The sequence below is a fragment of the Triticum dicoccoides genome, chromosome 4A, assembly GCF_002162155.2.
Source record: "Triticum dicoccoides isolate Atlit2015 ecotype Zavitan chromosome 4A, WEW_v2.0, whole genome shotgun sequence".
Taxonomy (NCBI): Eukaryota; Viridiplantae; Streptophyta; class Magnoliopsida; order Poales; family Poaceae; genus Triticum; species Triticum dicoccoides.
Window position 1 is genome coordinate 607,832,774 of NC_041386.1, and position 12,554 is coordinate 607,845,327.

Sequence of the window (12,554 nt, forward strand, 5' to 3'; positions counted from 1 at the left end):
GATGGAGATGGAGGGGAGATGGAGATGGAGATGGAGGGGAGATGGGGATGGAGGGGAGATGGGGATGCAGGGGAGATGCACGGGAGATGGAGGGGAGATGGAGATGCAGGGGAGATGCACGGGAGATGGAGGAGATGCAGATGCACGGCGTGCGGCGCCGTGGAGGAGATGCAGGGGAGATGGAGATGCAGGGGAGATGGAGGAGATGCAGGGGAGATGCATAGCCATTTGGAAGGAGAAGAAAATAATTTTTGCTTGTCAATTTGATGCCAGATTGTGGTCTAAAATAGCTGTGCATTGGTTGCTTGCAGATGGATACTGACCAAAGCTTCTTGGACACCCTTGGTTTTGGTTACACACAAACACAACTAGAAAGTCCAATTGAAGAGCAGGCAACTCCATCAACTCAGCATCGTTCTGCAATAACAGAGAAAGGAAAATCCAACAAAGGCAAAAATTGGTCTAGTGATGAGGACAAGGTTCTCATAGCAGCATGGGCAAATACAAGTTTGGATATTGTTGGGACAGATCAAAACCGGAATGCTTATTGGGATAGAATTTCAGAGTACTACAACACACACAAGGAATCATCATGGCCGGAGCGTAATGCTAATGCAATCAATTGCCGTTACACAACGATTAATAGAGAGACCTCTAAATTTTGTGGTTGCCTTCAGCAGATTTTAAATAGGGAAGAAAGTGGAAGGACTATACAAGAAAAGGTATGCGCCTTTCTTGTAATTCTATATGTGATGTGCAATATTCTATATGTGTTGTGCTTATTTTAACAACATATTTATATGTGCAGACAAACGATGCACACATTTTGTTCAAGGAAATGGATCTTAAAAAAAAGAAGCCTTTCACACTGATGCATTGCTATGTAGAGTTTTCGAAGTATCCAAAGTGGCAGACAAGAGAAGTTGAAACTTCTCTTAAGAAACAAAAGAAGACCATTGATGCAAGTCCAGGCACAGCCACCAATGATCCGGCTGATGCATCCTCGGTACGTACTGATGCTACCTCGATACACACTGATGCTCTTGAACATGAGAAAAGACCTGATGGTGTGAAGAGGGACAAGAGAGGTAAAACTGATGACAGTGCTTGCAAGCTGTCATTAGAAACTGTGTGGGCAGCAAAGCTAGAGAAGGATGAGATCAAAAAGGCGGCAAAAAATGCTCGCTACGCACAGCAATTGGAATTGCGAAAAGAGGAGATTGCACTCAAAAAGAATGAGGATGCACGAAACGAGAGGGAGGATGCACGGAGACAGTTTGAATTAGATGAGAGGGTCATGCTCATCGACACAAGTGGTATGACTGATGTTCAAAAGCAATTCTACCAAGCTAAGCAGAAGGAGATCCTTGCTCGCGGCCTAGGGTAATGTGAGCTATATGTTGTAGTTGTAAGAACTATTTATTGCTTTCTGCTAGTTGAGGACATGGATTACATCACTCATTGCATAAATATTTTTATTGATAGCTGCATTACAAAGACATGGATTACATCACTCGTTTCCAAACTTTTGCCAGACATGGTCAATTAGATCAAGTTTAAGCTGATCATGTTCATCGAAATTTCTAATCCGATTAGTCATCTGAATAAAAGAGCTCAGTTCTTCCGCATGAGTATGAGAGACTGTGACTCTTTCTCCCATTGCCTCAAAAGTGCAGCTTTGCCGACCAGTTTGCCGCTCCTCTTCAACTATCATATTGTGCATTATGACACAAGCTTTCATGACATCAGTGATTTCTTTACGTTTTCATCCTTTAGCCGGTCCACGAACAATGGCAAAACGGGATTGCAGAACTCCAAAGGCTCGTTCCACATCTTTCCTAGCCCCCTCTTGCTTCTTGACAAAAGTTTTATGCTTTCTGCTAGTTGGAGCTGGTATGCTCTTCACAAATGTTGCCCACCGTGGATAGATACCATCTGCAAGGTAATACCCCATTGTGTACTGATGGCCATTGATGCTATAATTCACTGGAGGAGTTTGGCCTTCGGCTAGCTTTGTAAAAACAGGAGAACGTTGAAGAACATTTATATCATTCAGAGACCCTGGTAAACCAAAATAAGCATGCCAAATCCAAAGATCTTGTGAAGCAACTGCTTCCAAGATCATAGTGGGCTCGCTCACATGGCCTTTAAACATGCCATGCCATTTTTTGGGGCAATTTTTCCACCCCCAGTGCATGCAATCTATGCTCCCTAACATACCGGGAAATCCTCTTTCCTCCCCTATTGCAAGTAACCTAGCAATGTCTTCTTCATTTGGAGATCTCAGGTATTTTTCCCCAAAAACTTCACAAATTTTGATCACAAATTTCTTGCAAGACTCTAAATTAGTAGACTCAGCGGACCGGATGTACTCATCAACATAATCGGCTGCTATTCCATATGTTAGTGTCCGCATCGCCGCGGTCATCTTTTGCAAAGGATGTAACCCAAGAGCTCCAGAAGCACTTCTTTTTTGCGTAAAATAATCATCATAGTCATGCTCAAGTATACCATCAGCTATGCGGTTGAACAAAGTACGCGACATCCTAAATCTGTGCATAAAAATTAAATGAGACAGGGAAATGAAAAAAGGACCAAAGCAGAGAAGTGTACTAATTACGAACCTTCGTCGAAACAAATGTTCGGGAAAGCGAGGAACTTCTTTGAAGTAGTCGTCCCACAGAAGAAGAAATCCGGCATCTCTTCCTCGATCGATGGACTGACGTCCATGCTTGGAACCGCCATGGCGTCGACCGTTCTTCCTCTCTTCCTCCTCCCGCTCGGCGAATGCTGCAAGTATGAGTTCATCGTCGCCAGATGAAGATGACGAAGAACTCATGTCCCAAGTGGATGTGTTCATTGTGTTGCAAACGATAGAGAAATCTAGGTGAGAAGAGAAGTCACAGGTAGAAGTGTGCTGGAAGAGAGGTGGTAGGGGTGGTTTATATAGATCGGAAATATGGCCGTTGGAAATATAGCCGTTGGAAATATAGCCGTTTGAAAATATAGCCGTTGGAATATACACGTCCTAATTTACACGTTCCACTGAAAAACTGGGAGATGTATAATTTAGCAAGGTGTATATGGACGTGTATATGGAGATATACACGTCCAAATTTACACGTTCCACTAGAGATGCTCTAATGGAGCTTTAGGTGTGGATGCTACTGTTGGTTAGCTAGTTTGTAAAAAAAACCCGAATAATTAAGCTGTGTTCTGGGTTTGCGATATTAGTGCTCTGTTGTGTGCTTGTAATATTAGTTCTGTGTTTGAGAGTGCGTGTGGATCTTCTCGTTGGTGTCTTCGGAATAATGCTTTGCAGTTTGCACTACTTCCCATTACTCCTTGGGACTTCTTATGTCAACTTGTTAATTGTCCGTGGGTTGCCTGCAATGTGGGCAATGTGGCCGCTAGGCTCGCCTCGTGTTGGTTGCCCTCGCCGTCTGTCGCCCTCCGACCACGTTTGCATACTAGACTAGATACCACTACCTCCGTCCTGGTATATCGGTTCCCTTTCGCATTTAATGTTAAATTTCAATCATAGATTTAACTAATAAAATGTTAATGGATGTTAAATTCATCTTTGAACATAATTTTTAATGACATGAATTAATATTTTGTTAGTTAAATTCAATGTCAAAACTGAACACAAAATACGACTAGATCAATAAACCAGGACGGAGGTGATAGTAAACCCGGGCAAACGTCGCGCCAGGCCGGGTTTCGGGCTGGGCTTGTAAAAGCCCGACCTTCATTTCTCAAGCCCGACTCCGGCCTGAAGCCCGAAATACTCCCTATTTTCAAGCCCGAAGCCCGAAAGCCCTGCCCGAATGCTATTTTTTTAGTATGCGCATGTGTAAGCCTGACCCAAAGCCCGAAAGCCTGGCCCAAAATACAGAAAAACAGAAGCCTGAGCCCGGCCTGAAACCAAGCACGAAGCCCGAAAGCCTGGCCTGAATGTTATTTTTTAGTATGCGCACTTGTAAGCCCGACCCGAAGCCCGAAAGCCCGGCCCGAATACAGAAAAATAGAAGCCCGAGCCGGCCCGAACTATCTTTCAGGCTGCAAAACAAAGCCCGAGCCCGGCTTGAATGTCAAGCCTGGGACGAGTTTTTCGGGCCGGGCTGCCCATGCCCGGGTTTAGGTGATAGACTGATAGTTGACTAGTTCCTGAAACCGTGACCCCACGTCAGTGCTCCAGACCTACTTGTTGTAAGCCGGTTTGCTTCAGAGTTCACAGTTCACATAACGGATTTCTGAATTTTGGTACATGACCCAAGACACACTCCTGCTGCACTATCACTATTATATGCATGCTCTGAATTTTGGTGCACAAAATGATCACATGGATAGTCAATAAACTTGAGCATTAGCCACTGTACTTCCCATATATACATATATAATATATCAATAAGCGTGACAGAGGTTTTGACTTCACATGGATTGATGGAGCTATTTTTGGAGATAATTGCTAGTTCAAACTGCAATGTGCAACCTTTTTCTTTTCTGATGTTGATAAATGACAAGCTTAGAATTCCAGTTATATATATGAGTATATCAAAATTTAGGACCCCATTTTCCATTTCGTCCTGGACCCCAAATTTCTAAAGACGGCCCAGTTCATAATAATACTTATCTCAATTATATCATAAAGATTGTAGTATAAATCACATACACACCAACCTGACAAAACTGAAAAGACAACAGTAAAACCATTCACAGAAAATCAAGTAACATGGGGCAGGATTTAATTTTATAGAGTTACCTATAACCTACCATGCTAGGATATGTGCTCTCGCAGAGTCGCATGGTGACCCTGCGAGCCCGCTGTTCGGAGGTCCTCTGTCACCATGCAATCAGAATGAGATGGAAATTCAGTTGGATTTCTGAAGAACAAGATTCACTAAGTTTAAAAAGAAGTGCATATTTTAACCCCGAACTCACGCCCTAGTATAATTTACAACCCTGAATTTCAATACCGGTCAGAACACAACCCTCAACTCTCAAATCCGTTTAAATTACCCCCTTGCATGGGTTCTAACCGGTTTTGACTTAGTCAAGCGGTTTTGACCAAGTTGACTGCTGACTATGTGCACACTGTTCATAAAAAACATTGTGTGTGTTGGAAATATGCCCTAGAGGCAATAATAAAAGGATTATTATTATATTTCCTTGTTCATGATAATTGTCTTTATTCATGCTATAATTGTGTTATCCGGAAATCGTAATACATGTGTGAATAATAGACACCAACATGTCCCTAGTAAGCCTCTAGTTGACTAGCTCGTTGATCAATAGATAGTCATGGTTTCCTGACTATGGGCATTGGATGTCATTGATAAACGAGATCACATCATTAGGAGAATGATATGATGGACAAGACCCAATCCTATGTTGGGGAACGTAGCATAAATTCAAAATTTTCCTACGTGTCACCAAGATCTATCTATGAAGTCATCTAGCAACGAGGGAGGCGTGGATCTACATACCCTTGTAGATCGCTCGCGGAAGCGTTCAAGAGAACGGGGTTGATGGAGTCGTACTTGTCGTGATCCAAATCACCGATGATCCTAGCGCCGAATGGACGGCACCTCCGCGTTCAACACACGTACGGAGCAGCGACGTCTCCTCCTTCTTGATCCAGCAAGGGGGGAGGAGAGGTTGATGGAGATCCAGCAGCACGACGGCGTGGTGGTGGAAGTAGCGGGATTCCAACAGGGCTTCGCCAAGCGCTGCGGGAGGAGGGAGATGTGTCATGGGAGGGAGAGGGAGGCGCCAGGGCTTTGGTGTTGCTGCCCTCCCTTCCCCCACTATATATAGGGCCAAGGGAGAGGGGGGCGCAGCCTTGGCCCTTCCTCCAAGGAAGGGTGCGGCCAAGGGAGGAGTCCATCCTCCCCAAGGCACCTAGGAGGTGCCTTCTCCCTTTAGGACTCTTCCTTTCCCTCTTCTCTTGGCGCATGGGCCTCTTGGGGCTGGTGCCCTTGGCCCATATAGGCCAAGGCGCACCCCCTACAGCCCATGTGGCCCCCCCGGGGCAGGTGGCCCCACCCGGTGAACCCCCAGGACCCTTCCGGTGGTCCCGGTATAATATCGGTGACCCCGAAACTTGTCCCGATGGCCGAAATAGCACTTCCTATATATAATTCTTTACCTCCGGACCATTCCGGAACTCCTCGTGACGTCCGGGATCTCATCCGGGACTTCGAACAACTTTCGGGTTACCGCATACTAATATCTCTATAACCCTAGCGTCACCGAACCTTAAGTGTGTAGACCCTACGGGTTCGGGAGACATGCAGACATGACCGAGATGACTCTCCGGTCAATAACCAACAGCGGGATTTGGATACCCATGTTGGCTCCCACATGTTCCACGATGATCTCATCGGATGAACAACGATGTCAAGGACTTAATCAATCCCGTATACAATTCCCTTTGTCTAGCGGTACGATACTTGCCCGAGATTCGACGTCGGTATCCCGATACCTTGTTCAATCTCGTTACCGGCAAGTCTCTTTACTCGTTTCGTAACACATCATCCCGTGATCAACTCCTTGATCACATTGTGCACATTATGATGATGTCCTACCAAGTGGGCCCAGAGATACCTCTCCGTTTACACGGAGTGACAAATCCCAGTCTCGATTCGTGCCAACCCAACAGACACTTTCAGAGATACCTGTAGTGTACCTTTATAGCCACCCAGTTACGTTGTGAAGTTTGGCACACCCAAAGCACTCCTACGGTATCCGGGAGTTGCACAATCTCATGGTCCAAGGAAACGATACTTGACATTAGAAAAGCTTTAGCATACGAACTACATGATCTTGTGCTAGGCTTAGGATTGGGTCTTTGTCCATCACATCATTCTCCTAATGATGTGATTCCGTTATCAATGACATCCAATGTCCATGGTCAGGAAACCGTAACCATCTATTGATCAATGAGCTAGTCAACTAGAGGCTTACTAGGGACATGGTGTTGTCTATGTATCCACACATGTATCTGAGATTCCTATCAATACAATTCTAGCATGGATAATAAACGATTATCATGAACAAGGAACTATAATAATAACTAATTTATTATTGCCTCTAGGGCATATTTCCAACAGTCTCCCACTTTCACTAGAGTCAATAATCCAGTTCACATCGCTATGTGACTAACACTCAAGGTCACATCCCCATGTGACTAACACCCAAAGAGTTTACTAGAGTCAATAATCTAGTTCACATTACCATGTGATTAACACTCGATGAGTTCTGGGTTTGATCATGTTATGCTTGTGAGAGATGTTATAGTCAACGGGTCTGAATCTTTCAGATCCATATGTACTTCGCAAATTTCTATGTCATCTTGTAGATGCAACTACTACGCTACATTTGGAGCTATTCCAAATAACTGTTCTACTATACGAATCCAGTTTACTACTCAGAATAATCTGAATTAGTGTCAAAGTTTGCATCGGCGTAACCCTTTACGACGAACTCTTTTACCACCTCCATAATCGAGAAAATTCCTTAGTCCACTAGTTACTAAGGATAACTTTGACCGCTGTCTTGTGATCCATTCTTGGATCACTCTTGTACCCCTTGACTGACTCATGGCAAGGCACATTTCAGGTGCGGTACATAGCATGGCATACCGTATAGAGCCTATGACAAAAGCATAGGGGACGACCTTCGTCCTTCCTCTTTCTTCTGCCGTGGTCGAGCTTTAAGTCTTAACTTCATACCTTACAACTCAGGCAAGAACTCCTTCTTTGACTGGTCCATCTTGAACACCTTCAAGATCATGTCAAGGTATGTGCTCATTTGAAAGTACCATTAATAATTTTGATCTATCCTTATAGATCTTGATGCTCAATGTTCAAGTAGCTTAATCCAGGCTTTCCATTGAAAAATACTTTCCAAATAACCCTATATGCTTTCGAGAAATTCTACGTCATTTCTGATCAACAATATGTCAACATATATTTATCAGAAATTCTATAGTGCTCCCACTCACTTCTTTGGAAATACAAGTTTCTCATAAACTTTGTATACACCCAAAACTTTGATCATCTTATCAAAGCATACATTCCAACTCCGAGATGCTTACTCCAGTCCTTAGAAGGATTGTTGGAGCTTTGCATACTTATTAGCATCTTTCAGGATTGACAAAACCTTCCGGTTTGTATCACATACAACCTTTCCTCAAAAAAACGTCGAGGAAACAATGTTTTGACATCCTATCTGCAAGATTTCATAAATAATGCAGTAATCGCTAATATAATTCCAACAGACTCTTAGCATCGCTACGAGTGAGAAAGTCTCATCGTAGTCAACTCCTTGAACTTGTCGGAAAACATCTTAACGACAAGTCGAGCTTTCTTAATGGTGACATTTACCATCATTGTCCGTCTTCCTTTTAAAATCCATCTGTACTATACAGCCTCACGACCATCGAGCTGTTCTGTCAAAGTCTACACTTTGTTTCCATACATGGATCCTCTCTCGGATTTTATGGCCTTGAGCCATTTATCGGAATCCGGTCCCACCATCGCTTCTCCATAGCTCGTAGGTTCATTGTTGTCTAGCAACATGACTTCCAAGATAGGATTACGAACCACTCTGAAGTAGTATGCATCCTTGTCATCCCACGAGGTTTGGTAGTGACTTGATCTGAAGTTTCATGATCACTATCATAAGCTTCCACTTCAATTGGTGTAGGTGCCACAGGAACAACTCCCTGTGCTCTGCCACACACTAGTTTGAAGAGACGGTTCAATAACCTCATCAAGTCTCCACCATCCTCCCACTCAATTCTTTCGAGAGAAACTTTTTCTCGAGAAAGGACCCGATTCTAGAAACAATCCCTTATTGCTTTCGGATCTGAGACAGGAGGTATACCCAACTGTTTTGGGTGTCCTATGAAGATGCATTTATCCGCTTTGGGTTCGAGCTTATCAGCCTGAAACTTTTTCACATAAGCGTCGCAGCCCCAAACTTCTAAGAAATGACAGCTTAGGTTTCTCTAAAACATAGTTCATATGGTGTCATCTCATCGGAATTACGTGGTGCCCTATTTAAAGTGAATGTGGTTGCCTTTAATGCCTAACCCATAAACTATCGTGGTAATTTGATAAGAGACATCATGGTATGCATCATATCCAATAGGGTGCAGTTATGATGTTCGGACACACCATCACACTATGGTGTTCCAGGCTGTATTAGTTGTGAAACAATTTCCACAATGTCTTAATTCTGTGCCAAACTCGTAATTCAGATATTCATCTCTATGATCATATCATAGATCTTTTATCCTCTTGTCACGACGATCTTTCAACTTCACCCTGAAATTACTTGAACCTTTCAATAATTCAGACTCGTGATTCATCAAGTAAATATACTCAACATCTACTCAAATCATCTGTGAAGTAAGAACATAACGATATCCACTACACGCCTAAGCACTCATTGGACTGCACACATCAAAATGTATTACTTCCAACAAGTTGCTTTCTAGTTCCATTTTACTGAAAACGAGGCTTTCAGTCATCTTGCCCATGTGGTATGATTTGCATGTCTCAAGTGATTCAAAATCAAGTGAGTCCAAACGATCCATCTGTATAGAGTTTCTTCATGCATATCTACCAACAAACATGGTTCGCATGTCTCAATCCTTTCAAAAATGAGTGAGTCCAAAGATCCATCAACATGGAGCTTCTTCATGCGTTTTATACCGATATGACTTAAGTGGCAGTGCCACAAGTAGGTGGTACTATCATTACTATCTTATATCTTTTGGCATGAACATGTGTATCACTATGATCGAGATTCAATGAACCATTCATTTTAGGTGCAAGACCATTGAAGGTATTATTCAAATAAACAGAGTAACCGTTATTCTCCTTAAATGAATAACCGTATTGCGATAGACATAATCCAATCATGTCTATGCTCAACGCAAACACCAATCTCGATGGTAGAGGGAGCGTGCGATGCTTGATCATATCAACATTGGAACACTTCCAACACATATCGACAGCTCACCTTTAGCTAGTCTCCGTTTATTCCGTAGCTTTTATTTCGAGTTACTAACACTTAGCAACCGAACCGGTATCTAATACCCTCGTGCTACTAGGAGTACTAGTAAAGTACACATTAACATAATGTATATCCAATATACTTCTATCGACCTTGCCAGCCTTCTCATCTACCAAGTATCTAGGGTAATTCTGCTCCAGTGGCTGTTCCCCTTATTACAGAAGCACTTAGTCTCAGGTTTGGGCTCAACCTTGGGTTTCTTCACTAGAGCAGCAGCTGATTTGCCGTTTCATGAAGTTTCCCTTCTTGCCCTTGCCCTTCTTGAAACTAGTGGTTTCACCAACCATCAACAATTGATGCTCCTTCTTGATTTCTACTTTCGCGGTGTCAAACATCGCGAATATCTCAAGGATCATCATATATGTCCCTGATATATTATAGTTCATCACGAAGCTCAAGCAGCTTGGTGGTAATGACTTCGGAGAACCATCACTATTTCATCTGGAAGATCAACTCCCACTCGATTCAAGCGATTGTTGTACTCAGACAATCTGAGCACAAGTTCAACAATTGAGCTTTTCTCCCTTAGTTTGCAGGCTAAGAAAATCGTCGGAGGTCTTATACCTCTTGATGTGGGCACGAGCCTGAAATCCCAATTTCAGCCCTCGAAACATCTCATATGTTTCGCGACGTTTCAAAACGTCTTCGGTGCCTCAACTCTAAGCCGTTTAACTGAACTATCACGTAGTTAGCAAAATGTGTATGTCAGATGTTCGCAACATCCATAGACAACGTTCGAGGTTCAGCACACTGAGCGGTGCATTAAGGACATAAGCCTTCTATGAAGCAATGAGGACAAACCTCAGTTTACGGACCTAGTCCACATAATTACTACTATCAACTTTCAACTAAATTTTCTCTAGGATCATATCTAAACAGTAGAACCGAAGCGCGAGCTACGACATAATTTGCGAAGACCTTTTGACTATGTTGAGGATAATTAAGTTCATCTTATGAACTCCCACTCATATAGACATCCCTCTAGTCATCTAAGTGATTACATGATCCGAGTCAACTAGGCCGTGTCCGATCATCACGTGAGACGGACTAGTCATCATCGGTGAACATCTTCATGTTGATCGTATCTACCATACGACTCATGCTCGACCTTTCGGTCTCTTGTGTTCCGAGGCCATGTCTGTACATGCTAGGCTCGTCAAGTCAACCTAAGTGTTTTGCATGTGTTCCGAGGCCATGTCTGTACATGCTAGGCTCGTCAACACCCGTTGTATTCGAACATAAGAATCTATCACACCCGATCATCACGTGGTGCTTCGAAATGACGAACTTTCACAACGGTGCACAGTTAGGGGGAACACTTTCTTGAAATTTTAATGAGGGGTCATCTTATTTACTACCGTCGTTCTAAGCAAATAAGATGCAAAAACATGATAAACATCACATGCAATCAAATAGTGACATGATATGGCCATCATCACTTTGCTCCTGTTGATCTCCATCTTCGGGGCTCCATGATTATCATCGTCACCGGCATGACACCATGATCTCCATCATCATGATCTCTATCATCGTGTCTTCATGAAGTTGTCTCGTCAACTATTACTTCTACTACTACAGCTAATGGTTAGCAATAAAGTAAAGTAATTACATGACGTTTATGTTGACACGCAGGTCATAAATAAATTAAGACAACTCCTATGGCTCCTGCCGGTTGTCATACTCATCGACATGCAAGTCGTGATTCCTATTACAAGAACATGATCATCTCATACATCACATATATCATTCATCACATCCTTTGGCCATATCACATCACATAGCATACCCTGCAAAAACAAGTTAGACGTCCTCTAATTGTTGTTTGCATGTTTTACGTGGCTGCTATGGGTTTCTAGAAAGAACGTTTCTTACCTACGCAAAGACCACAACGTGATATGCCAATTGCTATTTACCCTTCATAAGGACCCTTTTCATCGAATCCGATCCAACTAAAGTGGGAGAGACAGACACCCGCTAGCCACCTTATGCAACTAGTGCATGTCAGTCGGTGGAACCAGTCTCACGTAAGAGTACGTGTAAGGTCGGTCTGGGCCGCTTCATCCCACAATGCCACCGAATCAAGATTGGACTAGTAACGGTAAGCATATTGAACAAAATCAACACCCACAACTACTTTGTGTTCTACTCATGCATAGAAACTACGCATAGACCTAGCTCATGATGCCACTGTTGGGGAACGTAGCATAAATTCAAAATTTTCCTACGTGTCACCAAGATCAATCTATGGAGTCATCTAGCAACGAGGGAGGAGTGGATCTACATACCCTTGTAGATCGCGCGCGGAAGGGGGTTGATGGAGTCGTACTTGTCGTGATCCAAATCACCGATGATCCTAGCGCCGAATGGACGGCACCTCCGCGTTCAACACACGTACGGAGCAGCGACGTCTCCTCCTTCTTGATCCAGCAAGGGGGGAGGAGAGGTTGATGGAGATCCAGCAGCAC

The 12,554-nt window shown here is 43.3% G+C and overlaps 1 protein-coding gene across 1 annotated transcript; it reads left to right on the forward strand.

Annotated features, from left to right (window-relative positions):
* Positions 1–41: 41 nt before the first annotated feature.
* Positions 42–1,387, forward strand: LOC119283791 (glutathione S-transferase T3-like). Its single transcript, XM_037563195.1, has 3 exons — positions 42–218; positions 312–722; positions 809–1,387. The coding sequence occupies exons 1-3, from the start codon at positions 42–44 to the stop codon at positions 1,385–1,387; spliced, it is 1,167 nt and encodes a 388-aa protein (XP_037419092.1).
* The last annotated feature ends 11,167 nt before the right edge of the window (positions 1,388–12,554 follow it).

Coding starts and splice junctions, on each gene's coding strand:
- LOC119283791 (XM_037563195.1), top strand. CDS start 42: ATGGGGATGGAGGGGAGATGGGGATGCAGGGGAGATGCACGGGAGATG. Junction 219..311: donor GGAGGAGATGCAGGGGAGAT/GCATAGCCATTT, acceptor GGTTGCTTGCAG/ATGGATACTGACCAAAGCTT. Junction 723..808: donor GAAGGACTATACAAGAAAAG/GTATGCGCCTTT, acceptor TTATATGTGCAG/ACAAACGATGCACACATTTT.